Source organism: Anarhichas minor, unplaced genomic scaffold (genome assembly GCF_050575085.1).
Source record: "Anarhichas minor isolate MPS153535 unplaced genomic scaffold, ASM5057508v1 ptg000053l, whole genome shotgun sequence".
Taxonomy (NCBI): Eukaryota; Metazoa; Chordata; class Actinopteri; order Perciformes; family Anarhichadidae; genus Anarhichas; species Anarhichas minor.
The window spans coordinates 768,640-784,808 of record NW_027466499.1 but is presented as its reverse complement, the minus strand read 5'-3'; the positions used below and the strand labels follow the sequence as shown (position 1 = coordinate 784,808).

The 16,169-nt window shown below is 42.1% G+C and overlaps 2 protein-coding genes across 6 annotated transcripts; one reads left to right on the top strand and one right to left on the bottom strand.

Annotated features, from left to right (window-relative positions):
• On the bottom strand, positions 1–7,632 carry mindy1 (MINDY lysine 48 deubiquitinase 1). 5 transcript variants are annotated; one of them, XM_076075550.1, is made up of 13 exons: positions 7,517–7,631; positions 6,495–6,686; positions 6,019–6,308; positions 5,651–5,854; positions 5,352–5,563; positions 4,533–4,590; positions 4,366–4,430; positions 3,939–4,097; positions 3,762–3,864; positions 3,183–3,325; positions 2,157–2,351; positions 1,617–1,799; positions 1–207 (listed from the first exon to the last, which is right to left on the bottom strand). In XM_076075550.1, the coding sequence occupies exons 3-13, from the start codon at positions 6,302–6,304 to the stop codon at positions 136–138; spliced, it is 1,680 nt and encodes a 559-aa protein (XP_075931665.1). In that variant the 5' UTR covers positions 6,305–6,308; positions 6,495–6,686; positions 7,517–7,631; the 3' UTR covers positions 1–135. The 5 variants fall into 5 exon arrangements, with proteins under 5 accessions (XP_075931665.1, XP_075931664.1, XP_075931662.1 ...); XM_076075549.1 differs by adding an exon at positions 6,829–6,941 and having other exon boundaries at positions 6,019–6,686; positions 7,517–7,617; XM_076075547.1 differs by adding an exon at positions 6,833–6,941 and having other exon boundaries at positions 6,019–6,686; positions 7,517–7,617.
• On the top strand, positions 5,125–15,868 carry LOC142931588 (BCL2/adenovirus E1B 19 kDa protein-interacting protein 2-like). Its single transcript, XM_076075583.1, has 14 exons — positions 5,125–8,425; positions 9,161–9,209; positions 10,108–10,211; positions 10,291–10,332; positions 10,417–10,446; positions 10,868–10,930; positions 11,038–11,118; positions 11,361–11,516; positions 11,599–11,844; positions 11,927–12,029; positions 12,906–13,037; positions 13,491–13,577; positions 14,068–14,166; positions 14,439–15,868. The coding sequence occupies exons 2-14, from the start codon at positions 9,169–9,171 to the stop codon at positions 14,461–14,463; spliced, it is 1,209 nt and encodes a 402-aa protein (XP_075931698.1). The 5' UTR covers positions 5,125–8,425; positions 9,161–9,168; the 3' UTR covers positions 14,464–15,868.
• The last annotated feature ends 301 nt before the right edge of the window (positions 15,869–16,169 follow it).

The window sequence follows — 16,169 nt, the reverse complement described above, 5'->3', positions numbered from 1 at the left end:
ATCACGTCTGAAACCAACTGTTCAACAACAAAGCACTGGGGTTTGGCATCGAGCTGAGTGTGTGTGTGACCTCCTCCCTCGTGGAGTTTGGTTGGTTGGTCGTAGATGATGATGGTGATGACGATGATGAAGAGTTTATAGGACGACACAGTCTGAGTCCTTCTCTCTCCTCCTGGCTCCGCCCTGCTGTGACCCCTGACCTCTGACCTGGAAACACAGTGACATCATCATCATCACCATCACACAACAAGAAGAGCCTCAAGAATACTGTGTGGTATTTGTACATATTAGTACTTATTAGTATATATTAGTGGTGTAACCCTCACAGTTTGGCACATTTGTGAACCAAAAGTATGTTTTTTTACAGTGTAATCATCACAGTGTGTAATAAAGTGTTGCTGCTGCTGTTCCTCTTCAAGTAACAACTTGAAGCCACAACAACAACAAGGTATCACCGCGGCATTGAAGAAAGCGTGTGTGCAGAATGAGACCGGGCTGAAGCTGTCACAGCATCTATTGAGCTCGTTATTGCTGAGACACGAGGACACAAGGACACGAGGACGTTCTCCGGTGTGGAAAACAAAGGATTTCTAAATGTGGTTAAAGTGCTCGAGTGTCCTCTCACGCACCACTTCAGGGTGAAGCTGGTTCCTCTGAGCAGTGCAGTTCAGTCTAAACAGTGTAAACTAGCTCACTGGCTGTTTCTTTCTTTCAGTATTGATCAAAGGACGAGGGCATCAACAGACCTCATGTTGCACTTAAACTTAACAGAAGTGAGGATTCTTCAATGTTTTATTTTTATTTCAAATTGGACATCTTCAATATTTTAGTTTGAATGCGAGACTATAGCCCAAAGTTCTTTTCTTTAAGTGTTCTTGAAGTTCTTTAATTAATAAATGGAAAGCAAAGTTATATTTGACTCCTCCCCTTTTCTTAGTTGATCCGAAAAATGATCCGAACCGTGAAGTTTGTGATCCGCTGCACCCCTAATATATATTAGTACATACTAGTACTTATTGGTGCATACTAGTACTTATTGGTGCAAACTAGTACTTCTTAGTGCATACAAGTACTTCTTAGTGCATACTAGTACTTCTTAGTGCATACTAGTACTTCTTAGTGCATACTAGTACTTCTTAGTGCATACTAGTACTTCTTAGTGCATACTAGTACTTCTTGGTGCATACTAGTACTTCTTGGTGCATACTTGGTGCATACTAGTACTTCTTGGTGCATACTTGGTGCATACTAGTACTTCTTGGTGCATACTTGGTGCATACTAGTACATACTGGTGCATACTAGTACATACTGGTGCATACTAGTACATACTAGTGCATACTAGTACTTATTAGTACTTATTAGTGCATACTCGTACTTATTAGTGCATACTAGTACGTATTAGTGCATACTAGTACTTATTAGTGCATACTAGTACTTATTAGTGCATACAAGTACTTATTAGTGCATACTAGTACTTATGAGTACATATTAGTGCATACTAGTACTTATTAGTACTTATTAGTGCATACTAGTACATATGAGTGCATACTAGTACATATGAGTACATACTAGTACATATGAGTACATACTAGTACTCTACCCCGTGTAGTCGTACCTGCTGTGCTGCCTGCAGTGATCCCGGTTGTTGTTGTTGTGGTTGTGGTTGTAGTTGTTGCTGCTGGAGTTGCTGCTGTTGCTGGTATTCCTCCTGTTGGAGCTGTCGGGCCAACTCCAGGTCACTGAGGGGCCCCGGGGCCCCGCCCTGCTGCTGCTGCAGGGACACCGCCACCAGGTAGTCCTAAGACCAACAAAGAAGACCAGTCACCACCAGGTAGTCCTAAGATCAACAAAGAAGACCAGTCACCACCAGGTAGTCCCGAGACCAACAAAGAAGACCAGCCACCACCAGGTAGTCCCGAGACCAACAAAGAAGACCAGTCACCACCAGGTAGTCCTGAGACCAACAAAGAAGATCAGTCACCACCAGGTAGTCCTGAGACCTGTCTCACCCGGTCTATCGGTCTCACCTGGTGGATCCGTCTCTATCCGTCTCTATCCGTCTCACCCGGTCGATCGGTCTCACCTGGTGGATCCGTCTCACCCGGTCTATGTGTCTCACCCGGTGTATCTGTCTCACCCGGTCTATGTGTCTCACCCGGTCGATCTGTCTCTGCTGCTCCTGGGCACTGGTAGGCAGGTTAGTTGTGGGCGGAGCTCTCTGAGGAGGATGACACAGTCTGAAGTCGGAGTCGCAAAAGTTCCCGTCTCCCTCGACATTATGAAGAGACTCCCAGACCAAACCCTCCTCCTGCAGGAACCCCTGATCTGTCACCAACAGGTACAGGTGACCCTGAGAGAGAGAACATAACTTTATTAACAACAAGTACAGGGGTGTGTGTGTGTGTGTGTGTGTGTGTAGCTCCACCTTGTGTTTGATCATGGTACAGAAGTCTGTGTGTGTAGCTCCACCTTGTGTTTGATCATGGTACTGAAGTGTGTGCGTGTAGCTCCACCTTGTGTTTGATCATGGTACAGAAGTCTGTGTGTGTAGCTCCACCTTGTGTTTGATCATGGTACAGAAGTCTGTGTGTGTAGCTCCACCTTGTGTTTGATCATGGTACTGAAGTCTGTGTGTGTAGCTCCACCTTGTGTTTGATCATGGTACAGAAGTCTGTGTGTGTAGCTCCACCTTGTGTTTGATCATGGTACAGAAGTCTGTGTGTGTAGCTCCACCTTGTGTTTGATCATGGTACTGAAGTGTGTGTGTGTAGCTCCACCTTGTGTTTGATCATGGTACTGAAGTCTGTGTGTGTAGCTCCACCTTGTGTTTGATCATGGTACAGAAGTCTGTGTGTGTAGCTCCACCTTGTGTTTGATCATGGTACTGAAGTGTGTGTGTGTAGCTCCACCTTGTGTTTGATCATGGTACAGAAGTCTGTGTGTGTAGCTCCACCTTGTGTTTGATCATGGTACTGAAGTCTGTGTGTGTAGCTCCACCTTGTGTTTGATCATGGTACAGAAGTCTGTGTGTGTAGCTCCACCTTGTGTTTGATCATGGTACTGAAGTGTGTGTGTGTAGCGCCACCTTGTGTTTGATCATGGTACTGAAGTGTGTGTGTGTGTAGCTCCACCTTGTGTTTGATCATGGTACTGAAGTGTGTGTGTGCGTGTGTAGCGCCACCTTGTGTTTGATCATGGTACTGAAGTGGTTGTTTCTGAAGAACACAGAGATTTCTCCATCTGTGGCCGTCGTGTTGAGTTCACACAGACCGTGATACGACAGCTGGGTTGCCGTGGATTCCAGGAACTGTTCTGCTACCAGACCTGCAGGGATACACACAAATACACACATTCAGAGTTACAATGTTTACTGAGGTAATAAATCAAGAGAGAAGTAGAGTCATTTTCTCATAGACTTCTATACAACCAGAGGAGTCGCCCCTGGTGGTCACTAGAGAGAATGCAGCTTTAATGAACATGAATGAAACACATCATGATAACGTTATAATGTACCTTCAGCCAGTACTCATGTTCACTGAGCAGAGCCTGAAGGCATCATCATGTAACTTGTGAACCTCCGTTGGTTAGCCGTTAGCGGTGCTGCTAACGTTACTAGCTCTCATCCTGTTGCTTTAAACACTGATTGGTTGTTTACAATGAAACCTGATCAGAGACTAGAAACACATCTTCTACTGAGTCAGTAACACTTTATTTACACTCTGATGGTTAACATTGAACTGTGAGGGAGGTCAGTGTGTACCTTCACTGACTCTGCTGCTGTCCGCTGAGTGTTTGTAGTCGATGATTTTCTCCACCAGTTGGTTGTAACTCAGTTTCCCCACAGAAGCCTCCATCTCTGGACTCTGAACACAGTAAAGAGTCTAAACTATCGTGTTCATCTGTCTCTCACACAGAAACACACACACACACAGAGTACCTGTGGGTCGACCAACCAGCCGTGGAACAGCGGGATGTCCAGCAGGTCGAACACGATGCATTCAGGTGTGTACTCGAAGTCAGTCACTCCGGTGAAACGAACGTTAACGTCCAGACCTGTGGACAGTTTGGGGAGCACGGCCATCGCATCACCCATGTTCTGACACACACACACACACACACACACACACACACACACACACACACACACACACACACACACACACACACACACACACACACACACACACACACACACACACACACACACACACACACACACACACACACACACACACACAGTTAGTTTTCATGCTAAAATCTCAAACACGTTTCAGATTTCCTTCCTGAACTTTATTTTGAAAGTCGCCTGGTTTCCCGTGAGGCTGTGAGTAAAAGTGTCTGTGTGTGCACGTCTGTGTGTTTACCTGCTGGAAGTTGAGCTCCATCCCGTCAGTCTTCTCTCTGGGTGTAACAGACAACACACACTCTCCTGCAAAACAAACACACAAATGAATTGTTTGTGAAATGTATTTTCTATTGTTGTTTTTGTGAACTCAGCAGCTGATTGGCTGACGGCTGTGACTCATCGTACCCAGGTGAGCCATCAGGTCCTCAGTGGTGACGACTTCAGTCTGAGCCGGAAGTTTAGCCTGAAAACACACAGAGTTACTACAAAGTATAAATACTACCAAGTATTCAGTGAAGAAGAGTTCCTGCAAAGTACAAATACTACTTTTAGAAAAAGTACAAGTTGTAATACTGCAGTGTAGAAATACTCTGTAACATGTAAAAGTACCAGCTTAAAAATGTAGTTAAAGTACAAATTAAAAAAGTACTGAATATGTAGAATAACATATATTATATATATACACCCTATATATATATATATATATATATATATATATATATATATATATATATATATATATATATATACACAAAAAATGCACCTTTAAAAACAGAGTTTACAAAGTGCTTTGACAGATAAAGCAGCAAAAACAAGACAATAATAATAGAAAGAGGCAGACGATAAAAAAAAAAAAAAAATAAAAAAAAAAATATATATATATATATATATATATAAAAAATAATAAAAATAAAAAAAAATAAAAAAATAAAATAAAAAATATAAAAAAATAAAATATAAAAAAATTAAAAAATATCATAAATAAATAAATAAATAAATAAATAAATAAATAAATAAATAAATAAATAAATAAATAAATAAATAAATAAATAAAATAAAAGCAACGAGCTTTGTGTTTTAAGAATTGATTTAAAAGAGACACTGTCCCTTTAAGAAGTATTGTGATCACGCGTCAAACAGCTAACTTAATTATTACAGGTAAATTGTACTCATCATACATAGTATAATAACCCAGTTTAGAGGTAAACATCTGTGTTTTTGTACCTTCCAGCGGAGGAACAGAGTGTTCATGATGGCCAGCAGGGGGCAGGGCCCGTTCTCACTCTGAGTGATGATGGGAGTCTTCTTCTCCTTCCAGGTGATCCACTTCACCAGGTAATAGGCCGGCAGGGGAGGCCCCGCCTCCACCGGAGCAGCTGTGGAGGAGGAGGAGGCGGAGCAAACAGGAGGGGGAGGAGCCGCAGCAGCAGCGCCTCCTGTGGACAGGAGGATAACTACAGTCATATATAATTTGTTTTTTAGCAGGACTCTGGTTGGGACATTTAAAATGTTAAATGTCTCACCAGCAGCTTCCAGTGCCTCCTCGTCCTTCAGACCGGTGACCTCGGTGGACGGGACGTCCTCCACGTCCAGGGAGGTTCCTGCTGCCGCCACCCCGTCTGACAGCTCCAGGCTGGGGATGGAAAAGGACGCAGAGTCGGTGGATCCACGCTGGTCGTCTGAGCCTCCGACCACAGAGGAGCTGTCCTCCAGGTCCAAGTCTAGACCTGTATAGACACACAACACATCAGAGACCACAGAGGAGCTGTCCTCCAGGTCCAGACCACAGAGGAGCTGTCCTCCAGGTCCTTTATCTTTTGGAATAGTAATTATTGCAGGACATGAAGTCCTGGTCCTCTCAGCTGATCCTGGACCTGGTCAGACCCCTCACCTGGCTCTGCTCCTCGGTCCCGTCCTCCTTCAGTCTTGGCGTGTCTGAGTAGAACCGACAGAGATTCTTCTTCTGTGGTGACGGCGGTTATCGTCCCGTTCTCAGATGACAGCGAGGACGAATCTGGCGGTGTGGGCGTGGCCTCCTCCTGCTCCGCCTCCATCAGAACTTTGGCAGGAAGAGGCCCATCGGCGGTTACGATCAGTTCTTTGGAGACTCCCTCCTTGGGAGGAGGCGGCTCCTCGCTGTTGTGGTCCGTCAGCGGCGCCGTGCTGGACTCCGCCATCACGCTGAAGAATCGAGACACGGTGAGAACGACCAAAATAACACGAGTAGAAAATAAATAAATGAATCAAGACGCTGAAGGCTTCATCGGGTTTGTTCTGCTCTCAAACTTCAGAGAGTCGCTTTGAGAAGCAGGCGTCGCCACAACATGGCCGCCGCCCGTCTTCTGAGGGCTCACGAAACAAACGCACCTTTCTATCGGACTATGAACATGACGCAGAGTCTCTGACAGAAGTTAAGTCCGTCGTCGTGAATTAAATATATATAGGAATAAAGTTAAAGGCTTCTTCTTCTCTCCTGCTGACAGGAAGTAGTGAGCAGGATGAAGTCTCCGTCGTCGGTCAGAAGGAGGATTTTCTTCTTCAACACACTTCCTGTCAGACCTGAGGAGAAACACACGAGGACACATCATTAAAGACGACGTCATCAGTCAGGTGACACGTGTGGATTCATCATCAATATTCTGATGAGAGAGTTCAATCTGTAAACAAATCAATTAAAAATGAATCTAAAAACATTTCTCACAAACCAGAGACGTTCAGTCCACAAACACTGGATCCTACATTCCCCACAGTACACCTGGACAGTGTCCGTTGTCAGTGCCAGGACCGAGCCTGATGACATCACTATGACATCAGCTGATTTCACACAACGAGGAGAAAACATTTTAACTGTCAAAACAGATTCTATCATATATTCAGAACAACAAAAAGTACAATATGTACCTGATATGTAGTACAGTAGAAAGTACAATATGTACCTCTGAGGTAGTTTAGTAGTAGTAGTAGTAGTGATGGAGGAGATAATAATACATAATAGAGGCCATCAGACCACGTGACTGAGGACCATTAGTCAGCTAACACTAAACAGGTTCTTAAGTTTCCGTTAAACCTCACGAGTCTCTCCGGTTAAAGATGCCTCTCGGTGATAATTCGGTGCTGTAACTGTCGGTACTTCCGGCTGACAGCAGTCCTTCATTACAACGAGACAAACCAAGAAAAACTCCTCCGGGTCCGGCTTTAAAGCAGCTTTCAGCTCCCTGATGCTAGCTAGCTAGCGTTAGCTAACCTGACGCTAGCTATCTCCAAAGCTAAGTTAGCTCTTGTTCACACAAAAAAGAGCGACAACTCCGCCACGAGACACGACACGTGACACTTCTCCCTTCACACATCATAAAATAAATAAACAGTCGGTAAAATAAGAGTTGTATTACCGTGACGCTGCGCGGTGAGACGGACATGCTAACGTTAGCTGTTTACATGTCTCTCTGCCAGGCACACAAGAAGCCACGCCCACAGAAGAACAAACAACAACGCCAGCACACGTCATATCCGGGGTCTGGGGTTAGCCGTTTAGTCACCACAAGAAGAAATAACACAATAAAATGAAAACGCTTTTTTTAATCCGCAGTAAATGTCAAAGGTATGGAAGCACATTTACACAGCAACAAATAAATAAATTAAATAAAATTACAAAATAAAATTACAAAAAAAGATGAAAAGTTAGACTTGATAATAAAAATATCCCCATGGTAAAGATTATCATGAGATAGAAAGTAATAATATATATATATATGTATATATAATATTTAATAAACATCTGTACACCTTTAAGCTCAGTGACTCGTTCCTCCTGTTTCTCTGTAACATGATGAACCTGATGAGTCAACGTGAGATCAATTAAACTCGACTCAACTTGTCTGAAAACATTAAACAATCAAAGTCTCTTTGAGTTTTTAACCCTTTAATCACCAAAAAACCTCAGAACACTCAGACAGGAAACAAAAAGTTATCACTTGTGTCAGGTGTGTCTGTGTGTGCGTGTGTATGTGTGTGTGTCTGTGTGTGTGCGTGTGTGTGTGCTCAGCAGGTAGGGGCTTGCTTGTACAGTCATAGTCGGCATGGTAACAGGGCGGGCCTTCACCACACCTCTGAGTCCTGTTGGCTGAGAGACAGACAGACAGAGAGATAGACAGACAGACAGAGAGACAGACAGGTAAAGGTGTTAGAGTCCGCTCATAAACCCACTGTAATGTCACCAGGTGAGTCCTGAACGAACCTGTCTCACCCTACTGACCCGTCTCACTGAGCGTGGAGGAGCTTCCTGAGGGAGCAGATCTGCTGTGAGTCTTTAACTTTTTGGTTTCTATTGTTCATAGTTTGGTTTCCTTGAGTGTGACTGGAGATAAGATCTGTAAACATAACGAGACACGAGTCCGACTCACTTAAAGTTCAGCCTACATGTCGTTAAAGTAGTTAACTTGAGCTCTGAGTCTGTTTCAGTTATTTCTGACACTACGGATCCTCCTGTCGACGTAAACAGAAACACAGCAGACGACATCTGACATGTTATGGAAGTTATACATTAAATATAATGATGAGGACATTTGTTTTTATCAATATAATCTCTGTGTTTAACTAAATAAACTGTCAGATATTTTATTACTAATACTACTAAAGTATAGGAGCAGTATTTCATATAAAGAATACTCCATTACAAGTAAAAGTCCAACATTAAAAATATCTTCATGTTGTTAAAGTATCAAAACTAAACTCAATAACCATTCCCAGTGTTTATATAAGCATCTATATATTTATTATTAGTTGATTACTGATGTTACTTAAATACTGTTGGGTCATGTGATTTATCACAATACATCATATTTTATTATACAATCATTGAAAATAATAAAAGACCTTCAATAAACCTGAAGGAATTATTGTGCCAGAGATAACAAAACAACAACAACACAAGACTAGAGAACAATAGAGTAGTAAATATAAAGTGTTTAAGAAGTAATAATGACACAAGATAAATTCAGTCAAACTACAGTATAAATGTGTGTTCATGTCAGCAGGAAACAAGATGGAGTCCAGAGAAGAAGAACAAGAGGAAGACTCCCCGAGGTCAGAGTTCATCACTTGAGCTGTAATCGTCACTTTTGGTTTTTAGTCCGTCAGACATTTAACATTTCATAAAATACTTCAGAGTACCAAACATTCTCACTGTAGCTGGTGAAGCGGATCAGTTTTAGGTTCCCTCCTGGTATCAACATCTTTTTCTTCTTCTTCTTCTTTTAATGGTGGTTGGCAAACAGCCTTCAGGTGCTTTACGGCCACCCACTAATCTGGAGTGAGGACTCAAGGATACCGCGCTCCAATTGCCCGAGACGCATTTTAAAACCAATGTTACATTACAGTCATTTAGCAGACGCTTTTATCCAAAACGACTTACAATTCAGATTCTATCACGTAGGCACAGCTACGGGAGACATTTCGGGGTTAAGTTCAAGGACACGTCGACATGCGACTAGGAGAGCCGGGGATCAAACCGCCGGCCCTCTGATTGAAGGACGGCCCTGCTCTCCACTTACCCACAGTCGCCAAGTGTTAACAGAGTCTTAGAGATATAAACTGCTGAGTCGTCTGCAAATTGTCTGACACGATATTCTCTGTTTGTTTCAATTTCATTTAATATCATGTGAATGTGCTGCAATTAGATTCATATTTGTATCTCATGGTTTGAGCTCTCTTGATGTTCTTCTTATATTTCCTGTGTTTTATGAAATAAAAAGTACTTCTCAATAAAATCACCGTCAACATCACTAAAATTATACTGTTGATGGTGAAGAATAATCATTTCAGCTGTACCTGTTTTGAAGTAGCATGAAAAGAAAACAACTCAAGTAAAGTACAAGTACCTCAAGTGTGTACTTTAAGAGCAGTACTTGAGTAAATGTGTAAATGTACTGAGTTACATTCCACTGGTAAATAATACAAATCATTTCTGTGTTTGTGTGTGCAGGTCACCTGATGTCTTAACTACTACTACTGATACTACTACTAGTACTACTACTACAGCTGCTAGTAGTACTCTAACTACATCCAGGACTCCTGATGATCAGACAGGTATTCATTCAAAAAGATCACTGATATTTACTTTTTTCTTTTATAACCATCTCTCTTCTCTTCTTTTTGTGTTCGTCAGACGAGGAGACAGAAGAAGAAGAAGAGGATGAGGAGAAGGAGGGTGAGGAAGACAAGTCTATCTTCATCTCTTCTTCACAGGAAGCTCCGTCTGTCTTCTTCACGTCTTCTGTTTGTCTCCCAGCAGGACAACCAGAGCAGTCTAACCTCCACACAGGTAACGCTGTAATAATATTAATAAAAACAATAATATTAGTAGTAATAATCAGAATAATGCTTATTAATAACAATAATAATAATAATAGAAAAGAGTTTGTAAATTGCTGGAGGATGAGAGAATAGTTTTATTTCTACACTGTGATATAATTTTACTTTAATTATTCCACCACTTCCTGTATGTTTAAGATATTTAATATTTTTATTTTTGTAGTTTTGATGAGTTATCAGAATAAATCTGCTTCCCCGTGAGGATCATTTATTCTGCTGTCGTATTATTTCAACACTAGTTTCATATTTAACTGTGAAACTACATCTGTGAGTTTATTCTAAACTCAGGTGTCCCGGGCAGCTCCTCTTCCTCTTCCTCCTCCTCCTCTTCTTCTTCTCTCTCAGTTTCCTGTCTGACTTCCTGTCTTCAGGAGCCGTTGGAGACGAGTTTGTTTCAGAGCAGAAACAATCGACGACGACCGGAGACCGACCAGGTACATCAATAATACAGATCATTTCAATGACTTTATGGTCTTATGTTTTATGTTCATGTAAGTATTAGAGTTCAGACCCAATGTGTGACCTCACTTCCTGTCTGCAGCTCCACCCAGTAGTCTGGCTTTGTCACGACCAACGAAGAAGAAGAAAGTCCTGGTGGCTCCAGCTCTCAGTCTGTCTTTAGGTAATTAAATAATTCATGACACTAATATAATAATATTAATAATAATATTAATAATAATAATAATATATTGATAATTATAATAATAATGATAATAATGCTACTACTAATACTACTGCTAATAATAATGATAATAATAATAATGATTATAATAATAATGATTATAATAATAATGATTATAATATTAATAATAATAATAATAATAATAATAATAATGATAATGATAATAATGATTATAATAATAGGTCGCAGTGAGTCAACGGTTTCAGACGACTTCCCCTCGTCCTTCCTCTCTCCGTCACCTGAAGACGATGATGACACGGGGCCAGACTTCGACCTAGACGGTATGGAGACGCCCTCCGACAGCGAATCACTGTACTTCCCCATGTTCGACCTGGAAGGTGAGAGGTCAGAGGTCAGAGGTTGAAGGCGCTGATGGATGATGTAACCTCTTTGACGACATCACAGGGTTGTTTTCTCCAGATGACCTGCGGCGGCTCGGCGTGGCGTCCCGGCGTCGCAGAGCGTTCGGCTCCGGTCTCCGGTCCGGGTTTGACTCCCAGACCGGTTCTGGACGAGACCAAAGTGGACTGGGAGCTCTGGAGCGGGAGGACGTGGTGGACGGGGGGGGCACCAGGTGGCGCTGCTTCTCCACAGGTGACCCGCCGCAGGAGAGCCGGGTCAACATGAGCGTCCTGGAGCCGTTCCTCAGGGTGCTGTCTCACGGAGGTACGGGACGCTCTCACCTGTGTGACGCCTCACCTGGAGGATTGGTCGGCCATCTTTAACACCTTCTCTCACCGTCTCTCAGGTTACTATGGAGACGGGGTGAATGACATCATCGTGTTTTCTTCCTGTTACCTGCCAGAGAACCGTCTGGAGAACTACCAGTACGTGATGGACAACCTGTTCAGGTAGAAGACTTAACGTGACCCAGCTTATAAAGTGTGACCTTTGACTCAAACGTGAAGCTAGCGTTAGCATTAGGGAAGCCAGTTTCTCTTCTTTTTGTTTTTGATAGCTTGACGATGAACAGGTTCCTCTTTAAGATGAAACTAAATGAGCTGAAACACAAGAGGCGTTTTCTTTTTAGTCTGATGCTCGTTGACTCTGAGAACTTTGGCGCCACATTTTGACGCATTTAAAGTTATTGTGTCAGGAATTCTTTCTTTATTGCCGCATTTGATCAGGTCACTGCTCCGATAACCGACCATCAGCTGATGTTAGTTCTAAATAGTTCTAAAGAAACAGTTAGCCATTGACATCCCTAGTTAGCATGTCCAGCTAACTAGCTCACTACTTTCGTTAGTATCCGCATGTTACTTTTGAGGCTAACGGTTAGCATATCATGAGCTAACTACGTTGTCTTGCGGGGTTACCACCAGCAGGTCCTGGATGATGCTATATCAGAGGGCAGGCTAACGTTAGCACCTGTGTGTTTACTCTCCAGCAGTGGTGGAGGAAGTACTCGTCGTTTACTGCAGTAAAAGTATCTCTACCACAGTGTAGAAATGCTCCGTTACAAGTAAAAGTCATGCATTGAAAATCTTACTTAAGTAAGAAAGAACAAAAGTCTCAAACTAGACCTAATGTACCCAAAGTAAAGAACTCATTATGCAGAATAATAAATATAATAATGTTATTCTAATATATTATTGTATTATTACGTTAGCTGAGCTAGAGTTTGGTTTGCTAACATCTGTTTACCTGCTGTTAGCACATGAGTGACGGTCCACCTGTCTGTCTGTCTGTCTCTCTGTCTGCCTGTCTGTCTGTCTGTCTGTCTGCAGGTACGTGGTGGGAACTCTGGATCTGATGGTGGCAGAGAACTATGTGATGGTGTATCTCTGTGCTGGAGGTCAGAAGGACAAACTACCAGGAATCAGCTGGCTGAGGGAGTGTTACACCACCATCAACAGGAGGTAAAGCTCCCCTGTCAGGTGTTGTGTCAGTGTTTGTCCAGCAGGGGGCGTCAGATCTTCACTGTAGGAGGATGTGTCCGGGACGAACCCTTTAAAATAAAGAGAAGACATTTCTTACAACAAAAATCGGTTATAAACGTCCCAAAGACAGAGCTGTACTGGGTTCATTACATTGTACAGGTGTACCTAATAAAGTGGTCACTACTTTATCTCTACTTACCTGCAGACACACACCTGTACAGTGTCTGTTTAGCATCTAGAAATCAATATTAATGTTTAGTTTGTGATAAGTTTCTGACTGTAGCGCCTCATGCTCTAACACACCTGACCACGTCTAGACCACTTCCTGTTTCACTTCCTGTTTTGGTCCCTGTAGGATGGCCTGAGTGAACCCTTACAGTGTGATGATAACTGTGTGTGTGTGTGTGTGTGTGTGTGTGTGTGTGTGTGCAGGTTGAGGAAGAACCTGAAGGGTTTCTACGTGGTTCATCCCACCTGGTACATCAAAGCCCTCATCACCATCATCAAACCCTTCATCAGGTCTGCCTCTTCCTCCTCCTCTTCCTCTTCATCTTCCTCTTCCTCTTCTTCCTCCTCCTCTTCCTCTTCCTCTTCTTCCTCCTCCTCCTCGTCCTCTTCCTCCTGCATACAGAACTCACATGGACAGATTTCAGTCAATACGTAAACAGCTGGTTATCATTAGCCACGTAGCTGCTACGTTAGCACCATGCTAGCTGTTTGGCTTGAATGAAACTACAACCAACCAGAATATCTCTATTAATTAAAACTACCTAAAATGACAGAAAACATCTTTGGGGAAAAATATATTTGAGCTGTACTTTGATTTTTAGGGGGCGGGGTTTATTAGCAGTCACCAGGGGGCGGAGTTTATGATCCAGATGTTTGGGCTTCACTTTGGGCAGCTGTCATGTCGGCCATCTTTGCAGTCTAAATGACAACCCAAACTAACATTAATGTCTGTTCTTCTCCTCCTCTTCCTCCTCCTCCTCCTCCTCCTCATCCTCCTCAGCTCTAAGTTCAGCAGGAAGCTCCAGTTTGTCGACAGCCTCCAGGATCTTTCTCACTTCGTCCCTACTGAGCATGTGCAGATCCCAGACTGCGTCACACAGTGAGTGTTTCACGTCTGTTTAGTAACAACAATAAAAACAGTTGTTTGGATGGTTATTATTTAATTTTATTGTAAACATTCTGCTCAGATGTTTTATATATTTCATTCAAATGTGCAGTCATTCTGTGTACGACGTGTTTCTACCAGAGAACAGTGTGTTAGCATCTGAAAAACGTGTCCTCAGTCCTGTGATCTCCTCACAAGTTCATTCATGAATAATGTAATAAGCTTGTTTAAAACTCAAACTAACACGATGATGTCACTCCCTGCAGGTACGACCAAAACCTGACCAGGTGAACTCAAACCCACCTGGAGTCTCAGGTGAATGTGTAGCTGCCTCCTCTGCTCTTCTGCCTTCATAACTGCTTCATTTTAAACTGTAAGCATGATAGTTGCACTAAGAGAAAGCATGAAATGCATTTACCGACCATCACTGTGCATCTAAAACACATTTCATCATCTTGAATGAACAAGTTATGTATTATTATTATATGTTATTGTTAGCATAAGATAAACAAACTTTACAATGTGAGCAGATATCCACTCTTCGTTTCATATTTGACCACCTTTTACACATAAAGTGGCTTTTTTATGCCTTTAAAAGTTCTTCTATTATTGTTCGCTTTAAAGGGAATCCTTGTTTTTAGTGACACCGCTGGTCGTTAAGTGAACTGCACTCGGACTACAATAATGTGTCATATTTAAAAAACATTATTATCTGTAATGTTCATATATTTATTTGGACGTTTGTCTCCATACCAACTAGCTTGACTTTTGTAAATTACTTAATTAGCTAAAGTTGACGAAGCAACCAGCACCAGAGCTCTTGAAAATATCACCAATGTACCTCTGGAGTTACAACAACTTCCTGTTTTTCATAGTGCAAAATGGGCGCCACGCCGCGTCAAGGTCCTTGTATGAAAACTCACGAATTTGAAAAATAACTTTTCATCGTAAAGGTCTGAAGAGCATCCTGACCAAATTTGAAGTCAATCGCATAAATTCTGTAGGAGGAGTTCTTAAAAGTACAACGCATGAAAACGATGAAAGTTGCCTTAAAATGCAAAAAAATGGCAGAATTACTGCAGCGCCCCCTAGTGGTTGAATGGAATGAAACTCGCGATACCATTCTTTCCTTCTAGATCCCGTTTCTGATACTCAATCAGTGGATACCAAATACCGCTCCGAACACAGCTCTGACTAACGTTAGCATCTTAGCTAACCTAGCTAAGATGCTAACGTAGCTTAAATGAGCTGATAACATGATACCAGATGGGTGCTCACAGCATTTTAGACTGATACTGGTATCGTATCGGAACGATAGCAGCTAACATAACCACTCAGATTGGATTTTGCTAGCCATAACGTTAGCGAGTAAGTAGGCTAAAGTTAGCCAGCTAGCTGTAAGTTAGCTTCGCTGCATGGATCTCTGCTTTGTAACGTTAGCCGTTAAATGTAATTTGTGAACAGCTAGCAGTCAATTTAAAATCAGCTGACGTCATCCACTCAAGACTATAAGTATTATGCTACATTAGCTTCACACTGCCGAGCGCTAATGTCACATTAGCATCCAATCAGTTACAATCTGTTCACACATTGGCAATAAAAAGTGATCAATACTTGTAACACGAGCTGATGAGTTCAAGAGGTCTTTTGTTTTTGACAAAGGTGAAATCTTTGGATGCAGAATAAAATCATTTGGATCTTTTTAACTGGTGATTTCTGTCTCAGTGGGTCTTTGGTTGATTGAATCCATCCATTACTCCCTCAGGTTTTGATGTTTCTGAAAACAATTTTATCATCATAAAATCTGTAATTTTAATTTCTCTGAGACTGAAGCTGTTGAAACTCAATATAGCATTAATGCTAATTTGTTAGCTGATCGAACAGTAGATATGAAGGAGTTGTTATTACTAGCTGTTTACAGTCTTTATGCTAAGCTAAGCTAACCAGCTGCTAACTGTAGCTTCACATATTTGCAGGGTACTTGCAAACACCTTTAT

What these genes read in the sequence shown, in the direction of transcription:
- LOC142931588 (XM_076075583.1), top strand. Translation starts at nt 9,169, where the DNA reads ATGGAGTCCAGAGAAGAAGAACAAGAGGAAGACTCCCCGAG. An exon ending in AGAGGATGAGGAGAAGGAGG is followed by an intron (nt 10,333 to 10,416) that starts GTGAGGAAGACA and finishes GTCTCCCAGCAG; the next exon opens with GACAACCAGAGCAGTCTAAC. An exon ending in AGCTCTCAGTCTGTCTTTAG is followed by an intron (nt 11,119 to 11,360) that starts GTAATTAAATAA and finishes TTATAATAATAG; the next exon opens with GTCGCAGTGAGTCAACGGTT.
- mindy1 (XM_076075550.1), bottom strand. Translation starts at nt 6,304, where the DNA reads ATGGCGGAGTCCAGCACGGCGCCGCTGACGGACCACAACAGCGAGGAG. An exon ending in GGACCGAGGAGCAGAGCCAG is followed by an intron (nt 5,855 to 6,018) that starts GTGAGGGGTCTG and finishes GTGTCTATACAG; the next exon opens with GTCTAGACTTGGACCTGGAG. An exon ending in TGGAGCTCAACTTCCAGCAG is followed by an intron (nt 4,098 to 4,365) that starts GTAAACACACAG and finishes TGTGTGTGTCAG; the next exon opens with AACATGGGTGATGCGATGGC.